Source organism: Petaurus breviceps, unplaced genomic scaffold (genome assembly GCF_028583685.1).
Source record: "Petaurus breviceps papuanus isolate PSGF00001 unplaced genomic scaffold, PetGlider_PUasm1.0 139, whole genome shotgun sequence".
NCBI classification, from domain to species: Eukaryota; Metazoa; Chordata; class Mammalia; order Diprotodontia; family Petauridae; genus Petaurus; species Petaurus breviceps.
In genome coordinates, this window is record NW_027185697.1 from 13,211,818 (window position 1) to 13,234,692 (window position 22,875).

A 22,875-nucleotide genomic window follows, 5' to 3' on the forward strand; every position below is an offset into this window, starting at 1 on the left:
CCAATGCACAGCCAGGGCCTGGGAAGTCAGTGGCACAGAAGACCTCTAGGGACATTCTACCTCTAGTCTTTTAAATTCTTCCAGAGACATCCTAAGTGACCCTATATTTTCCCAACCCCTTGCCAGGGTCTTTATAAGCACCTGAAGAATCCCATCAAACTCAGGGCTTATGCCTTATTTTCATCTCTTGAGGTCGAGAGTCACACATATGTGGATGCAGACAGAACATGCATGTCCACAGATGGCAGAGATGTACACAATAGTATCAGGGTACAGATAGAGTTCCTTCCTCTGACTTGGCCCTCAACCTGGGCTTCCCCAGAGTTTACAAAGGGTCATTGTCATCTGGAAGGCCTAGGGGAGACAGGGCAGGCTGGACTCACTCTTTGGTCTTGGCCTCATCATATAAGGTTCCGTCTGTCCAGTGGAATGTCTTCTGATCTTCTTTTCTATTCAGGCCGTTCCAATATGGCATACCATTAGCTTTATTATAAAGAAATATCTAGAGATTGAGAAGAGAATGCTTTTGAGGGAGGATACATGGGTATTTGGGCATATGTGTGTACCCAATTGTTGATTGTGGATGTTTGTGAGTATTCTGTGTATGGATGTTTCAAACACAAATCTGATCAAACCATTTCCCTGATCAATAAATCTCAATAGCTCTGGTACCTCTAGGATGAAAGGTAAATTCTGTGGGACCTCAAGGAAGTCACAACTTTCCTGGGACTTGGTTTCCTCAGCTGTAAAATGGCCTCTGAGGTGCCTTCCAGCTCTAAACCAATGAATCTCTCTTTGGGATTTAAGCCCTTTGCCACCTGACTCCAATCTCCTTTTTCAGCCTTTTAGCCATTATATGTCCTTCATGGATTTCTGGTCCAACTGTTTCATCTTTCTATTGTTCTTCACATATTGTGCTATAGTTCCTCTCTCTGAACCTTTGCCTTGGCTGTCTCCTGCCTGGAATGCCCTTCCTCCTCATTCTTACCACACAGAAGCCCTATCTTCCATATGTACCAAATATGCTTAACAGATCTCTTTGTAGTAGCTCCAGACTAGCAACCAAGGAGGTGCCCACCTACTGGGGAAAGGCTAAACCTACAATTGTGTATGAATGTAATATGATATGGCAACACCACAAGAAATGGCAAAACAGACAATTTCAGAGGAAATGGGGACGACATTTATGAGCTTATACAGAGCGAAGTGAGCACAACTGGAACAATCTATGGATCGCAATGATAGCACCAGTGGAGAGAAAAGCAACTTTGAAAGACTTTAGCTCTCTGATTAATGCAGTGATGAACCGTGATGTTCACCATCCATATCACACTCTCTAGGAATTTTCTCCCTAAGCTTTCTGACTCTTTCCTTCTCTCTCTGTCTCTCTCCGTGTCCCTCCATGTTTCTGTCTCTCTCTACAAATGACTCACAGATATACAAATCCATCTCCTTCAGAACTTCAGTCATCACCAATTGCCCATTGGATATTTCAAATGGAATGTCCTGGGAAAATCATAGACTCAACATATCTAGAACAGAATGACTTATCTTTCCCTTTTGTCAAAGGCACCACCAGTTTTCCAGCCTCCCATCTTGGTAATATCAGCATTATCCTTGACTCCACATATCTACATATCCAACCAGCTGCTAAATTATGCCATGTCTTCCTCCACAATTCTCACATTTGACCCCTATTGTCTCCATACAGCTACCCTCTGTGTTCAGACCCTCATTATGTACTGCCTAGAATTATTGCTAGTGCCTTCTAATTGGATTCCACACCTCAGGAATCTCTGACTGGAAGCCACCCTTTTCACAATGACTGAAGCAATTTTTCTTAGGCATAGTGACCATATCCCTCCCCTACTCAATAAAATCCAGCTCTCTATTCCCTCTAGGATCATACATAATCCCCTATGTGTAGCTTGTAAAGTCCTTCACAACCTGGTTCTAATCAATTTTTCTAACCTTATTGTATGTTCATCTCTCTCCTGCACCTTGTGATCCAACAAAATCCTTTCTCTGTTCCACTATTATGATGTTCTAGCCCCCATCTTGGTAGAACTTTGGCCTGGTGGCTCCCCATCCCCAGGAGGCCTTCCCACCACCCCTCAACATCATTGAATCCACCAGTAGCTTCAAGGTAAAGTTTAAGCATCACCTCCTACATGAACACTTTGCTGATGTCCCAAAATGCCGAGACCTTCTCTTCCAAGCTTTTAAAAAATTATTTATCTTGCAATTATTTTATTAATTCTTTTTATATGTATTCTCAATAGCCTTACCTATATATGGAAAAACTGGGAGAGGAAGACCCTCAGAGTTGCTATTCCAAAGAGAAACAGTCACCATTGATGTTCACTCTAAGAAGAGACCTATTCATTGAACTACTGTTACATCACTCTAAGTGAGTACATGAAAAGGCCTTAGCCTAAAAGGGCCAGGGTCTCCCATTGCATCTTGGGTCATCTGCAGTCATCCTGATGAATATCTGATCACTGGACCCAGATGGCTCTGGAGAAGACAGTGAGGCTGGTGACCTTGCATAGCCCTCTCTCACTCAAATCCAAGTCAACTGCAAGTCATGTCATCATCTCCCCGATGCCATGGTCCTCTTCGAAAATAAAAGACAAACACAACAACTACAACCTATATATGGTCCCTCCCTCCCCCCCCCCCACCCGCATTAGCGCATAAGCTTCTTGAGGTCAGGAATTATTTTATTCTTTAACTTTTATCCCCACAGCTTAGAAAAGTATCTGACATACAGTGGATATTTAATAAATGCTTGTTGGTTGATTGATAGATTTTTCCAGGATTGTGGTTAAGCAGAGAAGATGAGGTATAGGTCTATAGGTTGAAGACTGGTAGTCAACCACATAAGAATGCGGGAGACCTTGGCACAGTTAGGCAGTAGAGAAAGATTCAGCGGGGAATGAAGAGGGGAGTGAAGGATGAGTATCAGGGCTGGCTGCCAGGGGAGTAAAACTTGCAGTCAAAACCTCCCATATGTGTTGTCTGCTTATATTAGAATGGGGGCTCTGTGAGGGCAGGGCTGTCTTGCTTTTCTATTTGCTTTGCACTTAGTAAGTGTCTTTTTTTTTCATTCATTCAATATGGCACCTCCACACAATCTTAAGAGGTAAGTAGTACCCACAAGTACAATTACTCCCATTTTCCAGATGAAAAAAATGGAAGCTCAGAGAGGTTGATTCAGTCTAGTTAGAGTGGGCCTCTTTCCTCAGAGAAAAGGGGGAGGAGAGGGGGCAGCCAGGTAGCATAGCGAGTAAGAGCACCGGCTCCAGTGTTGGGATGACCTGGGGATCAAATCCGGGCTCAGATACTTAGCACCCACCCAGGAATAACTGGCTGTGTAACCTTGAGCAAGTTACTTAACCCCGACTGCTTTAAAAAAAAAAGAAAAGGGGGAGGAGGCTTGTGGACAGAAATAGCTGATATGGCAGATGAGTCCATAAGTAGAGCCTCTGACACCAAAGAGATTACTGCACCCTCTGTATTTATTCTGATCTGTCCTGGGGCAGATGGTTGGGTTCAAGCATTCTCCATGTCTTTTGTCCAGTGATTCACAAAATCAGTCTACCTCTCAGAGAGGGAGGGGAGCTGAAGGACCATGTGGTCTAACTTCTACCTGAAAACGCATCCCCTCTATAAGACAGAGAAGTGGTCTGCCAGCCTCTGCCCCCTTCTTCCCCAGGCAGTCCATTCCAGTGTGGGGCAACTGTAATCATCGGGAAATTTCTCCTACCTTAAGCCTACATTGATCCCTTTGAAACTTCTCTTTAGGGCTCTTGGTACTCCCCTCTAGTGCCAAGTGGAACAAGGAGCCTTCTTTCCCCCTTCAGATACTTGCAGAAAACCTTCATGTCACTTTGAGTCCTTTCCAGCTTAAACATTCCTTTTTCCTTCAGCAGATCCTTGTGTGGCATGGATCTTCCCAGCCATGCCCCAGCTTATTACCTTCTTAAACTGAGGTGCCCACCATGGAATCCAGGATTTCACATGTGGTCTGATCCGGACAGAGGACTGTGTGGGATAGCATCACCTCCCTAGTCCTGGACACTTTGCCTCTATGTATGCTATCAACAAGCCCTGTATTTTGATGAACTGTGTGTGACTCTCTCTGACCTGAGATCAAGAAGATCTAAGTTCAAACTCTGTCTCAGACACTACTTAGCTGTGTGACCCTGGGCATGTCATTTAACCTCTGTCTGCCTCAGTTTCCTCATCTGTAAGGGGATAATAATAACATACCTTTCAAGGTTAATGTGAGGATAAAATGAGATAATATATAAAAATTTCTTTCTAAACCTTACAAATGATGACCATTATTATTACTAATGAATCTATGGTTTGACTCGTAAAAAAATGAAGTGGTTTGCTCATGGACACAACTTCCTGAGATTCTGCCTTCCACTCTTAGTCCCCCCACCCAGAAGGCACTAACCTGCTCCTCCACTGAGGTCACTGAGGTCAGGTGGGAGCCTTTGGACACACAGATCTGCTCAGCCTCAACCCAGGACTTTTTAGTACAGGAAAAGTAGTAGAGACTTTTTTCGAAGACAGTGTAAATCTCTGAAAGTTGCTGCCTCAGGAGATCTTGGGAAGAAAAGAGGAGTAAAAATGAGTCAGGAACTGAGCATATTTCAGCCCCAACTTTCGGCTTCAAGAGGTTTGGGAACAGAGGAATGCCCAGAGCTTGGTATGTGAGCCAGAGGCTGATCAGGGCTCCCTCAACTTCTCCTTGGGCAGAGAGAGGGCCATACTGGGTGCCTTAGGAAGGAGGAGCAACCTAAGCAGAAGGAGGGATCACCAGGAAGCCCCCAGTACAGGGACCTGGCAGACCTCCCTCTGGGAGAGCCGGACTGGGCATGAGGGAATGTGCCAAGGAACTCACTGTTTTGGTCCCTCAGAGCTGCAATGGAGGCATTGGCTCCCTCAAAATGAGCTTTCCACACGTGAGCATCTGAAATCATGTCAGCAGCTTTCATCTGGAGATCTAGAATCAAAGGATTAGGGCATTAGAGAGAAGGCCCAGGGGCGGCTCAGCTTGGGTATCATATGGCTTCTATGGCCATCTTTCACTTGCCTCTCACGAGGACTGAGGAAGGTGAGGGTCATAGCTGTTAAGATGCTCATTGTATAGATGAGGATGCTAAAGTTAAGTGGTTTGCTCAGAGAGACACAACTAAAAAGCATCAAAGGCAGTATTTGAAGCAAGGTCCTCCCACCTCTAAGGCCAATACTCTTCTCACTGTTTTGGGAACTACGATTAGCTTTTGGCGACCTGCTTGGCACCAGTGCATACAAATGCCCCCTGCACTCCCTGGTGGTCTCTGCTTTGAGCTCCTGTGTGCAAATAAAAATCTTCCAATTCCTCTAATTGCACTTCTCTGGAGATGGCCTCCCCCTTCTAGTCCCCACCTCCCAGGCTCATTAGCTAGCCTGGAGTCTGGACAGGAGACACACTGTCCCTCATCCAGCCCTCACTCAAGGTCCTCCCAGCTTGGAAGCACTTGCCAGTTTGTGCTGTAGCGACACAGCCGGGAGGGCTTTGGGTCAATTCTAGGCAGCCATGAAACATTGCAGGAGCACTTCTCATTTATTTTAAACCAGTGTTTCTTATTGGAATCAGGACTCCTTTGCACTCTTAAAAATCACCAAGGACCCCGAAGACTTTTAGTTTATGTAGGTCATCTCCAGTAGTGAGCTGAGAAATGTTTAACAACCGACTTTCTGGGAAAAAATGTACATGTCATCCACTTTTAAGTTAAGTTTAGACAACCAATGAAAGAATAAATTAGCCCTTGTTTGTAGCATTGGCTGAATTCTGAGATATTAATGCCCACAATGCAAATTTAACAGCTGAAAGAAATGACTCCAGCACTGTCCTGAATAGATCTATCAATATTTACTATTCTGGAAATTAAAACATCTTATTATTATTATTGTTTTGAAAATTGAATTGAGTTGAAAATTGTTTTGATCTTACAGACCCCTGAACGGGCCTCAGAGACTTCCAGATCACACTTTGAGAGCTGTTGTTCTAGACTGATGCAAGGATAATAGTTACAGATACAGCTTCAGAGTCAGGAAGTCCTGTGTTCCAGTCTTGCATCAGGCACATACTGATGTGTTGACCCTGGATAAGTCCCTTGTACTTAATTTTGCTTGGCCACAGGGCTAAGGAGGATGGCAGATATAGAAGTAGGATGACCCCAGAGGCCATCTAGTCCAGTCTCCTGTGAGCATAAACTTTTGTCTTTGCATCTTCAGTATATGTAGAAACACAAATTAAAATATCTGAGTTGGAGAGCCCCTTCCCCACCACATATTTCAGTGTGTTTGCTTTTCTTTGTAACCCTATGTATTCTATTTTGTACATTTAAAATATTATTCTTTTTCAAAATATTATTTATTTTAAACATTCTTTTTTTTTCAATTTTGAATTTCAAACTCTCTCCTTCCCTCTACCCGTCCCCCACCCACTGAGAAGACAAGTTATATAATATCAATTTTACATGTGAAGTCATGTAAAACGTATTTCTCTATGGCAAAAATAAAGCCCCCAAAGTGACAAGCAGACTTCAATTTGCATCAAAGTTCGCCAGTTCTCTCTCTGGAGGCAGATAGCACTCTTTCTTCATGAGTCTTAAAGTATTCCTCTGAGAAAAGAGCCTAGACTTCACCAAACTCTCCAATGGGTCTAGGGCACACAAAAAGAGAGAGTCCTTGCTTAAGCCTCCAGGCTCTTCTCCCTCTCATTTTGCCCTACTGCTTTCTACCCATCTGAGAGAATGAGGATCAGAGTCCTGCAGGTGGGGGTGGTGGGTGGTGAGGACGGGGTAACTCACACAGATAAGTCACAGCTGATAAGGCAGCAGCCAGGACCAGAACCAAGAGGACCAGGGTGGTGTAGATGATCCTTGGTCTCCTGTTGGCTGGACAGAGGAAAGAGGAGAGAGTCATTAGAAAGGCCTGGGGAGAAGGTCTTTGAAGAGCCACAGGTAAGGGGGTAATCATTAATGTTTCATATAAATACCAGTTACTTTGTAACTTAAACAGTCTGGATATAATTTCATTCCTTGAGTTTTCTGCTGAGTATCTACTGAACTCAAGCATTGTTTTAGAGCAGTACAGGGGTGTGGTGATAAATGTTTAACTATCAGGCTCTGGTGTGTTGGGGGGGATGGGGAGGGTGAGTTTATACACACACTTTTATGTTTAATCTGCATTATTCAGACTTTCTTGAGTCCAACCAATCAACAAAACAATTAATTAAGCCCTGATTTGTGGGTCTCTGAGGCATCAGTACTCACAATGAAAATATGTCATCTCAGAAGGCATTAGAGCTGACTTCAGATAACCCAGGACAGGGCCTACCCAGGTACCCAGCATAGGATAGATTCAAGGATGGAACTGTCCTGAGAGGTCATGGGCATTGGCCCTTCCTTTACAGATGAGAAAACTGAGTCCCAGGTTAAGGGAAATACCTCACCCAAGGCCATACATGCAGTCACTGAGAAAGGAGGTGTTTGAATATTATATTGTTATATCATAATATAATAATATTATTATATTGTAATTATAATAAATATTATATTATGTTACATTACATTACAATATAATCCTATTAAATAAATCTGGTCATATCCTTCCTCAGCTCAAAATTCTCAGGTGCCCCCATTACCTCCTGGGTCAAGACTTTCTGGCATGGATTGCTGTCCCCAGACTTTACACCATGTCACCCCCTTCCATATCTTCTTCACTCCAGGTCCCTGACTCTGAAAGCCAGCTTTTGCCTTATCTTGTTAGAGTCAAGGCCTTGGGATGCTTCCAGAATTGGAATCTGCCTTCCACCCTCCAAAGCCCCCTTCATGTGTCACCTCTGTCTCTTTATCTCTTTCTTTCTGTCACTCTCTGTCTCTCTTCCCCTCTCCCCTTCTCTCTCTCTGTCTCTCTCCTTCCCTTGCCCCTCTCCCCTTCTTTCCATCTCTGTCTTTCTCCTTACCACTCTCTATTCCATGACATGAAGGGTTATGGGTCATGGATAAGGTTGTCATCTATCTCTCCAATGACCCACTCACTCACAACTTCTGAATCTTGGCATCTGCCAGGGAAGGGAGGGTTAGACAGGAAACAAGCCAGTCTGTGGATTTCCTGATTTGACCCAGTTCTTCTCTAGCAAGGACTGCTTTGTAGCCTCAAGGCAGAGAGGCAAGGCCAGGCCACCACCATCAGCCTTGTGGGGCCTTCCCCAGGGGGAAAGCAAAGGAGATGGGACCAGGTCAGAGCCTCAAACCAGGTCAAGCACCTGACTCCCTAAGTGGACCTGGGCAAGTCACCTAGACCTCTAAAATCACTCTGCAATTTCAGTCTATGATCACACTACCTCCTTTCAATAAATGCCATCTCAAGGGAAAGAGGTAAATTAAAATTAGTGGCCAGAGGCCAGACTCTAGGGTCAGATGTCCTGGGTTCCATTTGACCTCAAATGCTGTTTAGTGGTGTGGCCTTGGGTAAATCTCCCTCTCCTGTCTGATAAGGGGATAGAATTAGATGGCCTCTGAAAAATCCTTCTAGCTCTCTCTCTATAATTAGGAAATTTCTGTTAGGACCAGAGCAGCTTGGTGATGCCTCTGTCAGCTGCTCACTAGACTCTAGGACCAAGCCCAAGTCCCAGGTGAAGGTGAAGGCCAAAGGAGATCCAGACTCTTGCTTCTTTCCTCCAAGAGTCAAGCCTAGAGCCCAGTTTCTGGGATCTGATTCTCTCAGGAGCTCATGGAGTCTATCTATCAGTCCATCCATCCATCCATCCATCCATCCATCCACCCACCCATCCATCCATTAATCCATCGTCTACTCCCTCATTCTCACTTACCCCGAATATTAGAGGTCTGACCTAGGTTGTAGGAGTGCTGGGCTAGACCTGAGGAAAGAAAAAGGACAAGCCAGTCAGAGGATTCCTTGATCCAAGCCTCACCTGCTTCCAACAAGAAACTCTTTGTAATTTGCATTCATGTCCCACCTCTGGACAATCCTTCCATTTTTCTAAAGCTCAATTTTTGAAAGGTTTGGATTTTTTTCAATTGGTAACATAGAGATTTGAAGTGTATATCTTCTAAATTATAGTAACAATAGTAGCAGTACTATTGATAACAATAATGGAGGGATTGGCAAACTGATCAGTTTCCTCACCTGTCAAAATGGAAGTTGGAATAGATATCTTTTGAGAACTCTTGTAGCTCTAGTTATGTGACTAGGAAGCCTCAATTAAAGGCATGATTAAATGAATGAAATGAAATGGGGAGAGGGAGAGGATTGGCATGATGCCAGGGGCTAAGCTTATATTTTGTGTTTGTAAAATAAATTGGGCTTTACTCTCCCCTCCAGAATAGACAACATAGGGGGAGCAAGGTGAAATTTGTGAGTAGCTCTCATTAAATGAATAAATGGTTTTTTTTCTTCATTGCTTTAATCCATTTTCTTGTGTTGGGTGTGTTTGCAACAGAACTTAGCCATCAAAGCCCAGAAGACAAAGACTGTGCAATTACTTCAGACATATAGGGAGAGCAAGGGGAGAGTGAAAGAAAATGTGCCTTTTGACCATGTAACACCTACGTACTTACAAAGTACAAATTATTCTCCATCCTAGAGTGGGAAGTGAGATGGTTGCAGGACCAAATATCTCCTTTGAGGTGTAGCACTCCCTCTAGGCTTACTCTCTTAACTCCCCACTCTCACTGGCAGGTTGGGTTGCCAGAAGGTGGCTAACTCATTCTACCCTCAGGGATAATACTGAGTTCAGTTTCAGTACTGCCACTCACAAGCCCCTACCTGCTTGCTTCCTATTAATTATCAGACAGAGCTAAGTAGTTTTAAGGAAAAGATATTTACAAAGGTGGTTAAGTAAGAACAGTTGGTACAAAATGTTCTCCCTTCCCCAAAGTCTGGGAGGAGGGGATTAAGCTTAGGTTATGATGATAGTTGAGCCAATATGTGTGACTAAAGGATAAAATAATTACTCCTGGTTACTGGAAGTCCTTTCTTGAGTCCATAGTCAGGTATCACAAGCTGTGAAGATGCTTCCTCCTTCTGATGTGTATCTTCCTGCATCCACCTGTGTCTGTGCTTTTCCATGTTTAAGGTCTCTCTGCTCCAAATTGGATGTACTCTCTCCTACTGGTCTATTCTCTAATGACATCATCAGTGGAAGGTAAGGGGAGGAGAGAGAGGGAGAAACTTTTTTCTCTCCCTGCCAAAAAGTTACCTCTCACAGGTATTTTTCAGACTAGAATTCTCAACTTCAGAAGTGAAATCTTCCAGCATGAGACTGGAGCTTAATGGACTGAACATTCATCATCAATAGACTAACTCTATTTTATACATAGACTCAATGAACATGACTCATCCCCTTAGCTAATCACATTTCTTTCTTTCTTGCCCTAATCAAGAGCTACACACCTGATGAAGAGATCACATGATATAAACTATCTTGTTTACATATGTAAAAGTTCTCCATGTTTACTTGCTTCCTTGATTAATTGGAGCGAGGAAGGGAAAGGAACTCCATATATCAGTTTATCAGAAAAAATGAAATGGTTCTTTAAGAAAAGGCAAGAAATACCTTGGGAAAGAAGCAAAAGGAAAAGAAGGCAAGGAGGCAGAGGGAAATGTTCTCTTTGGAATTCCACACCCTTCACAACCTAGCCACCTCCTACTTTCCCTTCTTCTTTCACCTTCTATCCTGTCATGTATGCTTTGGTCCAGTGATGCTGGTCTGGCTGTTTCACGCAGAAAGTACTCCTCCCAGCTCTGGGCGTTTTCTCTGGCTATTTGCCTATGCCTAGAATACGCTTCCTCTTTTGCTCTGACTCCTGACCCCCTTCGTTTCCTTCAAGTTCCAACTAAAATTCCCTTTTCTGTAGGAAGACTTCTCCAACCCCAGTGTCTTCTCTAGGTTAATTACTTCCTATGTATCCTGTATAGAGCCTGCTCTACCCACGTTTCTTCACATGATATTTCACTTATTAGATTGTAAGCTCCTTGAGGGTAGGGACCGTTTTTTTTTGCTTCTTTTTGCATTCCCAGCACTTAGCCCAGTACCTGGTTCATAGTAAGCACTTAATTAATGTTTATTGGATGGTTGAATTCTAACCTATACCAAGAGGCTGGAGGGTGAGAGATATGATGTAGAGAGGGAAGAGAAGAACAGAAAGCCCTGGACTTCAGGAATGCATCTGAGGCTTTTTCTGCAGAGAAGGGGAGCTGGACCTTTTCTGTAGGAAGCTATTTCTTATGGTAATGATGATGTGGAACCACAAATGCTGTCAGATGAGTAAGTATCCAATAATGGATTAACTGAGTCTCCATTCGGATGAGGGCTAGGGTAGCTGTGTTTTTAACCTTACATAAGCAGCAGAGGGGTCTCTTTTCTTCCCAAATATCTGAGTCATGATAACAAGTTTTTAGAGGTCCATCAAATGTAACAACTGCTATCTACTCAAGAGTGCTTCATACAGGGACAGAATGGTACCACCAGAAGGAAATGAGAAAATGTTTTTAAGGAAAAGTGAAGATGGTAGAGTAGCATTCCTTTATTGGCAGCACAGTGAGCAAATCCTCCCCCAACTCTTCTAAACAAATATAGAAAATGAACAAGACTAAAATTCTGATGGAGAAATCCAAGAGAAAGTCACAATGAGCCACTTTCCTAGCCCAGGTTGGCATAGGGATATAGACAGAGCAGTTTGTGGGCCCAGGGAAGAGGTCTGAGCAGGAGCTTGTCTTGCAGAGCACTCCAACTTAAGGAAGAGGTGGTGCCCAAGGGCAAGGCCCAATCCTAAACCCATCCTGGGGCACCTCAACCTTGTGCAGCCTGTGGAAAGTGGTGCCATATGTCAGGTTTGTTGCCCACTACCCAGTTCTAGGTCATAGATCCAGGGTGAATTGAGGAGAGAAACCTGTGCCTAGTGGTGACCATCTGGGTGTGGACTCTAGATTGTGTACCAATAGGAACAAGGTCATAAACAGGTAGTAGTAGTGGGGTACAGATTCCCAGGAGCAGAGAGGGGTCTTGGTTTCGGCTTCTATTCTAGGCTGAAGACTGCAGAAGAATAATCAGAGCAGGAATCCCTGACCAAAGGGGAGCCTAGATTTCTATCCACCTGAACCAGCAGAGCTTACTGGTTCATTGATAGAGACTGAGTCCAACAGCAGCATCTACTGGTCAGGAACTTCCTGAACTCAGACCAGAGTGACAGCAAAAGTTCAACCACAGGAGTTGAGACCATACAATGAACTCTAAAAACCCAAGTAAAGAATCAGAAGGGACAAAACAAAGGTAAATGGCTTATGTTCAAATATGAGGAAATGGCACATGTCCCCCCAGAAGGAGTCTAGTTAGGCAGGGCCTGGGAGTGCTTCTCTTATGTCTTGATTTTAAGAGAAGAATGGAATGAGGGAAAGAGAAATACACTGAGGGGGGTGAGGCAGGTTAAGGAAGGTACATGGACGGAATCTCACATTATCATCAGGGTGCATAGGTAAGGAAAAGGGGGAAATGGGGAAGCTACTGCCCTTGAAATTTGCTCACATTTCACCTGAATTGGTCAAAGGAGGGAAAGATACATGTACACTGTATACACGAATATAGGAATGTATTTCACTCAATAGGGAGAAAGGAAAGAAAAAAGAAAAGGGAGGAGGGGGAATTAGATTGAAGGTAGATCAAAGGAGGTAAACCCTAATTAAAATAAACTCTAAGGTCGTACAAGAATATTGATAACTCTTTTTGAGATGACAAAGAATTGGGAAATGAAGGGTGCCCATCAATCAGGGGAGTGACTGAACGATGTGATGGAATCCTGTTTTTTTGGAAGAACTAATGAAGAGAATGGTTTCAGAGAAACTGGGGAGGAGTCATTCAAATTGAATCAGAATGAAGTGAATGGAAATAGGAGATCGTCAATGCAATGACAACATATAAAGACTTATTTTAATGGCCATCCATAACTCTGGAGGACCCATGAAACAAGCTGCTTGCCTCCTGAGAGCAAGGCAAATGATGCAGAGGTAGAATGAGATGCATATTTTTGACTTGCTCAATGCAGAAATTTGGCTTGACTGTACATGTTTATAACAAGGGATTTACTTCTCTTTCATTCCCAGTTGGGAAAGGGTGGTTGGGATAGAAGGGAGAAATGGTAGATTTTTGCTAACTATAAAAAATGATTTAAAAAAGAACATGTTGCTAAAAATTGTGAAATTCTGAAACCAAAGACTTTAGGGCCAAAGGTGGTGATTTCTTTTTTTTTTTTTTTTCCTAAAGCAATTGGGGTTAAGTAACTTGCTCAAGGTTACACGGCCAGTTATTTCTGGGTGTGGTGCTGAGTATCTGAGCCCAGATTTGATCCAGGTCATCCCGACACTGGAGCTGGTGCTCTTACTCGCTGAGCTACCTGGTCACCCCTAAGCAATTGGGGTTAATCAACTTGCTCAAGGTTACACAGCCAGGTGTTTCTGGGTGAGTGCTAATTGTCTGAGCCTGGGATTCGATCTCCAGGTCTTCTCAACACTGGAGCCAGTGCTCTTACTCGCTGTGCTACCTGGCCGCCCCAAAGGTGGTGCTTTCACATATACTGATTTACGATAGTTAATAAGCATTTATTTGGAACTTACTATGATGTGAGGTACTGTGCTAGGCAGTGGGGGCACATAGAAAGAAAGAAACAATCTGTATTTAAAAACCATCTTCTGAGGAGAATGTTGGCTTCATCAGATTGAGTGCCAAAGAGCTCCAGGACACAGAAAAGGTCGAGAATCCCTGATTAAGAATGTAGTGCTTGAGCTCCATCCTGAAGAAAGGTATTCTATGAGATGGTGTAGCAGCAAGCACCCCAAGTGTCCTCAGGGTTTGCTGCCCATACAGGTTCTTGGATCTGCTTTGTTAAAAGAAAGCAACTCAAAATGGGTTAACAAGCTTACTTTAATCAGTCAGACATATATCGTTTACCTTGTTCAGGGGAAAAAGGTCAGCACCCCAAACTTCAAAATATACAGACAGAATTATCAAGACATTAACAGATCAAGTAGACAGCTTTCCAAACTGTCCAACCATTACATCCATACCCAGCCAACATCTGGGTTTCCACATCTGGGTTTTTCAAAGCCGGGGGACTCTCAACAATGGCTTCCCAGAATTCAGATCAAATCACAGAACACTTCTCAAAGTGAGTCCCAAAACAAAGCTACACATCAGGGCTTATATAGCCTTCTCCTGGCTCAGAGAATGTAACAACCTTTTGGACCCACTGGCCAATCACAAAGTATCTACTGAAAAAACAAGCCTCCCACCCCAGGCTCCAGGTGCACTTTAGCCTAGGGGCAGGGAAGATCTTCCAAATTTGCATTCCCATTACAGATGGGGAAGAGGAAGTGTATTCTAGGTATGTAGGACAGGCTTGTGCAAATGAACAGAGATGAAAGATGGAGGGTTGCCTGTAAGGAATATAGCAAGGAGGTTGATTCATCTGTCTCTGTCTCCCTCTCACCCTCCCTTCCCCCACTCTCTCTTCCTCTCTCTATCTCTATTTGCAAAGACATGCAAATTGCACCTATGGGAACTGATGAGATTACAAAGTGACCTCTTAAGAGAGAGAAGAGAGACCAGTCAAGATGGCAGGGTAAAGGGAGCATTCCAGCTGAACTCTCCCAACATTCCCTTATAAACAACTTTAAAATGATGCATCAAATCAAATTCTAGAACGACACAACCAACAAAAGATCGAGGTGAGATATTTTTGCAGTCCGAGACAACTTGGGAGTTTGGGAGGAGAGCTCTGTGATCCTGGGTGGGGACTTATCCAGAGTGAAGCATATAATAACAGTAGGTCTTGGAGGTAGAGGCAGCAGCAGCAACAGAAGCAGTTTGGGGAGCTCTCAGCCCAAAGATGCTGAGGGGTTTGGACAACTGGTCAGAAAGAGATTACAGGGAACCCTGGTGTGGGCACTGGATGCAGGGCAAGGTGCTATTTGACAACTCCATTCTTCATTATCCAGTTTCAGATTGTAGTTACAGGATGGAGATAAGTACTTGTGGTCCCAAGAGAGCAGTGATCCTGGCTCCTAGTCACAGTTCTAGGGAAGAGAGGAGTGCTGGGTTTTCAACTGCAAGGGAGGAGGGTCTCTATCTGGGTAAGGACCAAACCAGGAGGGCAGTGATCACACTTCTTCCTTGATAACACCACCTTGAAAGCAGCAACAACTTTCAGATCCTCAGAATTAGTTGTGAAAATAGCAGTGCAAAAAAGTCTGAAGCTTGGGACAATTTTGTCCCCCACCCCCCTTCACCCCAGGTGAATAGAGCCCAACATTAATACAAACTTCAAAGTAAAAAAAAAAACAGGCTGGAAAAATGAAGAAACAACAAAGAAATTCTGACCATAAAAAGCTACTATGATGACAGGGAAGATCAAGACAACTTAGAAGAAGACAAGAAAGTGGAAGTCAATGTTGAAAATTGAAAATAAATTAATTAATCAAAAAAGAAAAGTAAGTAAAACCAAGATCTAGCATTATATGTGATGAGGATAAGCTAGAAGCCTTCTAAATAAGATCAGTGTGAAGCAAGGATATTCATTATAATATCAGTCAATATTGTTCTATTAGACAATAACAAAGAAATAGAATAAATAAACAACGAGACAAAACTATAACTCTTTGCGGATGATATCATGGTATACTTAGAGAACCCTAGAGAATTAACTCAAAAACTAGTTGAAACAATGAACAATTTTAGCAAAATGGCAGGATGTAAAATAAAACTACTTTAATCATCTGAATTTCTATAAATTACCAATAAAACCAAACAGGAAAAGATGGAAAGAGAAATTCCATTTAAAATAACTTCAGATAATATAAAATACTTGGAAATCTACTTACTAAAACACACACAGAACTATAAGAACACAATTACAAAACATTTTGTGCACAAACACAGATCTAAATAATTGGAGAAATATTAATTGCTCATGCTAGGCTTTGACAATTCTACCTAAACTAATTTACTTGTTTAGCACCATACCAATAAAACTACCAAAGAATTATTTTATAGAGCTAGAAAAACATAACAAAATGCATTGGGAAGAACAAAAAGTCAAGAACATCAAAGGAATCAATGAAAAAAATGTAAAGGGAGGTAGCCCAGCAAAACCAGATTTCAAACAATATTACAAAGCAGGAATTATCAAAACAATATGGTCCTGGATAAGAAATAGAGTAGTGGGTCAATGGAATAGATTAGGCACACAATATGCTGAAGTAAATGACCATAGTAATCTACTGTTTGATAAACCCAAAGATCCAAGCTTTGGGGGCAAGAACTTACTATTTGACAAAAACTGCTGGAAAAACTGGAAAGCAGTCTAGCAGAAGGTTGGCATAGATCAACATCTCATATCATATACCAAGGTAAGGTCCAAATGGATACATGATTTAGACATAAAGAGTGATATCATAAGCAAATTAGGGGACCATCAAAAAATTACCTTTCAGATCTATTAATAAGGGAAAAGTTTATTACTAAATAAGAAAGAGAGGCTCACAGGAGGCAAAACAGAAAATTTTGATTACATAAAATTAAATTAAGATGGTTTTACATGAGGAAAACTAATGTAGCAAAATTAGAAGGAAGCAGGAAACTGGGAACAATTTTTATAGAAAATTTCTCTGATTAAGGTCTCATTTCTTAAATATATAGGGAAGTGAGCCAAATTTATAAAAGTAAGAGCAGTTCCCTAACTGATAAATTGTTAAAGGACATGAATAAGCAGTTTTCAGAAAAAAATCAAAACTATCGATAGTCATATAAAAATGCTCCAAATCATGAATAATTAGAGAAATGCAAATTAAAACAACTTTGAGGTACCATCCCACATTTATCAGATTGGCTAATGTGACAGAAAAAGAAAATGACAAATGCTGGAGAGAATGTGGGGGAATTTGGGACACTAATGCACAATTGGTGGAGTTGTGAACTGATCCAACCATTCTGGGGAATAGTTTTCAATTATGCCTTAAAGGGCTATCAAACTGGCATATCCTTTGATCCAACAATACCACTACTATGTCTGTAACCCAAAGAGATAAAAGGAAAAGGATCTGTATGTACAAAACTGTTTATAGCAGCTCTTTTTTTCATGGCAAAGAACTGGAAACTGAGGGGATGCCCATCCATTGAGGAATTACTGAAGATGTGTTATATAATTGTGATGGAATGGTATTGTGCTATAAGGAATGACAAGGGTGATGGCTTTCAGAAAAACCTGGGTTGCCTTATATGAACTGATGCAGAATGAAGTGAGCAGAACCAGGAGAACATTATACACAGTAACAACAATATTGTAACAATAATCGATTATGAAAGATATAGTTACTCTGATTAATACAATAATTCAAAGAATCCATAACAAAAAAATGCGATCTACTTCCAGAGGGAGAACTGATAAACTCTGAGTGTAGATTGGAACATATTTTTCCCACTATTTTTGTTTTTCTTGCTTTTCTTTTGCAACATGGCTAATATGAAATATGTTTTGTATGACTTCATATGTATAAGAGATATCATATTGTTTGCCTTCTCAATGGGTAGGAGATGGGAAGGATGGAGGGAGACAATTTGGAACTCTAAATTTAGAAAAATGAATGAGAGAGACAGAGAGAGAGAGACAGAGAGAAAGACAGACAGAGACAGACAGAGACAGAGAGACAGAGACAGAGAGAGAGACAGAGAGAGACAGAGAGAGAGAGAGACAGAGAGAGAGACAGAGAGACAGAGAGACAGACAGAGACAGAGAGAGACAGAGAGAGAGAGACAGAGAGAGAGACAGAGAGACAGAGAGACAGAGAGAAAGAGGATGGTGGTCCAGGACAGAACCTTGGAGCACAGCCATAGTTAGAAGCTGTGATATGGATGGTAAACTAACATTGGAGGGTAGGACAAAATGAATGATGATTCATTAACATTATATATTAAGAGGATATATTCTTCTAAAGGAATCCAGGATTCTGGGAATGGGAGAGGAAATGATATTGTTAGGAGTCTATCCAACAGATCACCTGGACAGGAGAAAATAAATGAAGAGCTGGGGAAACACATCTCAAATGTGTCCTGAAAGCTAGGTCTTTTAGTAATGAGACCTTCAATTATCCTCACAATTATTGGAGTTCTGTCTTTGCAAAAGCAGAGCAGCTAATACTTTTATGGCTTTCTTCAAAAATAATTTCTTGCTTCTAAATGTGGAACAAATAATAAGGGGAACTGAATCTGAGAAATTCGTTGTTCAAACAGAAATTATAGAATTCAGGGGGACAAGAGACTTGAAGATATCATGGTATTCATTGCCTAGAAGGAGACGTAGCCAGACACATATAAATCCTAGGTCTGAAAAGGACAGATTTCAGTGTTCAGAGAAAGGACAGTTAAGTTCTGGGAAGTTGTGATGTATCTTTAGTGACATAGCATTGGAGCTAGGGTTTCACCCCTCCCCTCCTCCCCCCCCTTCCAGGATTTCCGCCTCCATTTTTGGGCTCTCTTGCCTAACCACCCTGCTTCCTGTTCTATACAGGGACCCCTGTATAGGTTAGTCCAAGATCTTTTCTTTCCCATGGTCATGTAATAAATGTTCCATTTTCTCTCTGTCTAGTCACATCTGCCTAGACAATGGGATTAACTTCACTGCAGTCATTCAGCCTTCCCTACTTCTCTATTTAAATTCTATTGATGCATAACTTGTTTTTTTCTGGTCTCATCATTTGGATCAAAGAGAAACTTCTAATTATGCCATTCGATACTCAGATACTCAATTAGTCATTGGATCTGCTCTGAGCACAGTTTCCTCAACTGTTTGCTATGAATTCAGCCCATTCCTCTCCTTTAGTGCCCCATTGGTGGGCTGAAATGAACTTAACTGAAATGAAAATTATGCTTCTTTAAATACTTGAGTTGTTGAGGAATCGTAATCTTTCTTGGGTATGGAAGGGGCTTAACATTCCACATGTAATAAAAAAGTGCATCTGCAAATTAAAAAAATACATCTATGATGTAGGATCCAATTCCCAACTTGGAATTTCCAGGATCCCTCAAAGCTCATATCATGCATGACAATCCGTCTCTTCTCTCCATGCCTTTGCATTGGCTGTTGCTCATGCCTGGAATGCTCTCCCCCTTAATTACTCTCTTAGTTTCCCTGACTTCCTTTATGGCTCATCTCAAATCTCACTGTTTGTAGGAGGCATATCCCAGGTTTGGCTTTCCCCTTCTAAATCCTTCCCCACTAAGACTGCCTCCCATCTAGTCTATATATGCTTTACATATCTACTTATTTTCACATGGATCTCCCACACTAGAATAACAATTATAATAACTAGCAATTATTTGGCACTTTAAGGTTTGCAAAGCACTTTATAAACATTTCATTTTAATCCTCTTAACCACCCTGGGAGGAAGAGCCTGTTATTATTTTACAGATGAGGAAACTAGGGTAGAAAGTGCCTTGCCCAGGGTCACCGAGCTAAGATGTATCAAAGACTGGATTTGAACTCATATCTTCCTGACTTCAGGCCCAGGGCCTTTTCCACTATGCTACCCAGCTCAAATTTTTGTGGACAGGAATGCTTTCTGCTTTTCTTTATAACCCCAGTCCTTGGCACTATGCCTGGCACATAGTAAATACTTCATAAATCCTTGTTGACTGACTTAGTGGTACCCCGAACGGAATAAGATGCCCCAGATGTGGTCTCCCCAATGTGGAGGTTTTCTAATCTCCATATTTGCTGAGAAGAGCCCCAGCATTATCTAGTCACAGAACCATAGGATGTTATAGTGGGAAAAGACCATAGAGACCCTTCCTTTCATTACCCACTCCCTGCCTCTCCATTTCACAAATAAGAAAACGAAGGTCCAAAGAAAGCCAGTGACTTGCCCAGGGTCACATAATTTGCATGTGGTAGATGCAGGATTCAAAGTCAGGCTTTCTTACTCTGAGCTAAAAGCCCTTTCCATTATACCCTGAGGCTTCCTAGGCTGCTGATCCTGTAGGGACCTGTCTCATCTCCTTAATCAGAGTGTAAACTCTTGAAAGATACAGCCCTGGTCTCATCTTTCTTGAGTCCCTGGTCCTTTTGACTATGAGGTCCTGGAGAGCAGGGATTACCTTTGGCTTTCTTGGTATCTTCAATGCTTAGAGGCACCAGGCTTCTGTCCGATTTGTAAGTCTTAGCTCTTTTACATTTATGAGGCAGCTCAGCATCACAGTGGGTGGGGTACTGATTCTAGATCTGGGAAGCCCTGATATCAAATCCAGGCTAAGATGCTTACTAGCTGTGTGACCCTGGACAAGTCACAACCCATCTGCATCTCAATTTCCTCATCTATAAAATGGGAATAATATTAGCACCCATCTCCCAGTTGTGATCACTCGAGGTAACATGGAGTGCTTGGCCAACATCAAGATACTATATAAATGCTAATTATTACAAACACAGTGCTTGGCACATATTAGGCACTCAAGAAAAGTCTGTTGACTGACTGGCACAAGGTACAAGGTGTACCTGAAAGAAGGAAAAAGGAGAATGGGGAGTGATCAATAACATATCTTTTAGCAAGTAGCTTCCCAAACCTCAGCCCACTTTCTACTCCTCCCAGCCCTTTGACTCCTCAACCAACTGCAGGTCAGGTCCATGGGTGAGGCTCAAATAAATTAGCTTTGAGACAGTGTGGTATAGTGGGTGGAACACAGGACTTGTCAAGTGACTGATTGGACAGTCAGGATGAACTGCTTTTGGATCTCGTTTATTAGCCAAGTTGGAACAGCCACCTTTAAGGTTCCTTCCAGCTGTAAATCTAGGACCCTTATTTCTAGGGACTTGACTTCTCCAGGAACATCAGGGAATCCCAGTTCACCCGAGGGCTTACCTTTTCCAGCCTGAGACACTGTATTGATTGGGGTCACATTTTCATAGACTCCATCTAATTCCATCCTGCTGGCTCTTCAGGGGCAGTCTGGCATATCTCTAGACTCTGGCTGGGGTATCGATATCCTTTTCATCATCAGACCAATGGGAAGAAGAAGTAAAAACTTCTTACTTCATTAATTTTCCCTCATTGCTTTCTCAAGAGTCTCTGCAAGTTCATGACTAGCACCCCCAAAGAAGGCATGTTTCTTTCTCTTCTTCTTCCTCTTTTCCTGTCTTAGTTGGTATCGTTCCTCTTTGTGGCTGAAGCCACAAGGGTACTGTGGTATGAAGGAAAAGCGGCGAAAGATGAAAGAGACAAAGCATTTATGTGATGTCTACTATGGGCCAGACACTGTGCACTTTACGAATATTTGACTAACCCAATAATGTGTGAAGTAAGTGCTATTATTATCATTATTTTAGAGATGAAGAAAGGGAAGCAGAAAGAATTTAAACAGCTCACTCAGGGTCACACAGCTAGTAAGTGTCTGATACTTACTGGATATGAACTCCCATCTTCCTGATGCTTTGTGCACCGGACCACATGGCTGGCTCAGGATTGTGGTGGAGTGGCCATGTTTTATTGGTACTGGTGATTTTGTTTAACTTATGTGTAGGACTTTATGTTTACCTGTTGAGATGATTTGATTTGATTAAAATTGTTTATTTAATATTTTCCCCAGTTACATGTAAAAACAATTTCCAACATTTGTTTTTAAAACTTTGAGGTCCAAATTCTCTCCATTTCTCCCTCCCACCTCACCCCCCCTCTTTGAGAAGGCAAGCAATTTGATATATGTTATATATATGTATTCATACAAACCATATCCAGAATATTCATGTTGTGAAAGAAAACGGACAAAAAACTGAAAAAAATAATGAAAGCAAAAAAAAAAAGTATGCCTCAATCTGTTTTCAGACACCATCAGTTCTCTTTGGGGATGGAGAGCATTTTCATCATAAGTCCCTGCAGAGCTGTCTTAGATCATTGTATTGCTGAGAGTAGCTAAGCCATTCACAGCTGATCATCTTACAATATTGCTGTTATTTTGTGCATAGTACATTTCACTTTGAATTACCCCATGCAAATCTTGCCAGATTTTTTTGAGAGCATCCTACTCATTGAGATGATTTTACATCCAACTCTGACAGCATATCAGAAGAGAAAAAGATCTTTAGATTTTTTGTCAAAGTGCCAAATCCCAGTTATCCGAGATTCCTCCCCACCTCTACTGATCCACTGTAAAATTATTAAGACTATTATCTCTTTTTCGCATTTATATTCCCAGAACTTAGTGCAGTACCTGGCACACAGAAGGTGCTTAATGTTTGCTTTTGGATTGGTTGATGGCAATGCCCTCAGTCAAAATGGGGACATTGTCCTTGGCTTAGGACTGGATGCTTTAGAAGAATGGTATGTCGGGTATATCCAAATGGAGATGTCCAGTAGGATATTGGAAATGAAGCTGGATTACAAAGGACTGAAGAATGACTCAGAGGGGTGGAGGCAACAGCCGTTCCTAGAGGGTGGGCTGAGAAAGTGATGAGAGCTATAAAATGACATCTTGAAGAGATATTAAGGCCTAAGGAAGGATTTTTAAGTACAGGAGAGCTTTTAAAAAGGATTTTAAAAAGGATTTGTCATGTTTGAAGGGAGAAAGAAAAGAGCCAGCAGACAGAAAAAAGTGGAAGAGAAGTTAGTCAACCACCGCTTATTGAAAGATTACTGTGTTCCAGAATGGAAAGAAGGAGAGCTTAATTGAAGTTGTTATTTGTTAGAGAAGATGAAAGGTGGGTGCATAAGGACCTCCCCACTACAGAGACTGGATGGAGAGTTAA

General features: G+C 42.0%; 1 protein-coding gene across 1 annotated transcript; it reads right to left on the bottom strand.

Moving 5' to 3' along the window:
- Positions 1-379: 379 nt before the first annotated feature.
- Positions 380-21,193, bottom strand: LOC138145698 (C-type lectin domain family 4 member K-like). Its single transcript, XM_069067358.1, has 6 exons — positions 20,996-21,193; positions 8,903-8,950; positions 6,876-6,962; positions 4,919-5,020; positions 4,469-4,620; positions 380-502 (listed from the first exon to the last, which is right to left on the bottom strand). The coding sequence occupies exons 1-6, from the start codon at positions 21,057-21,059 to the stop codon at positions 380-382; spliced, it is 576 nt and encodes a 191-aa protein (XP_068923459.1). The 5' UTR covers positions 21,060-21,193.
- Between the last annotated feature and the right edge of the window lie 1,682 nt (positions 21,194-22,875).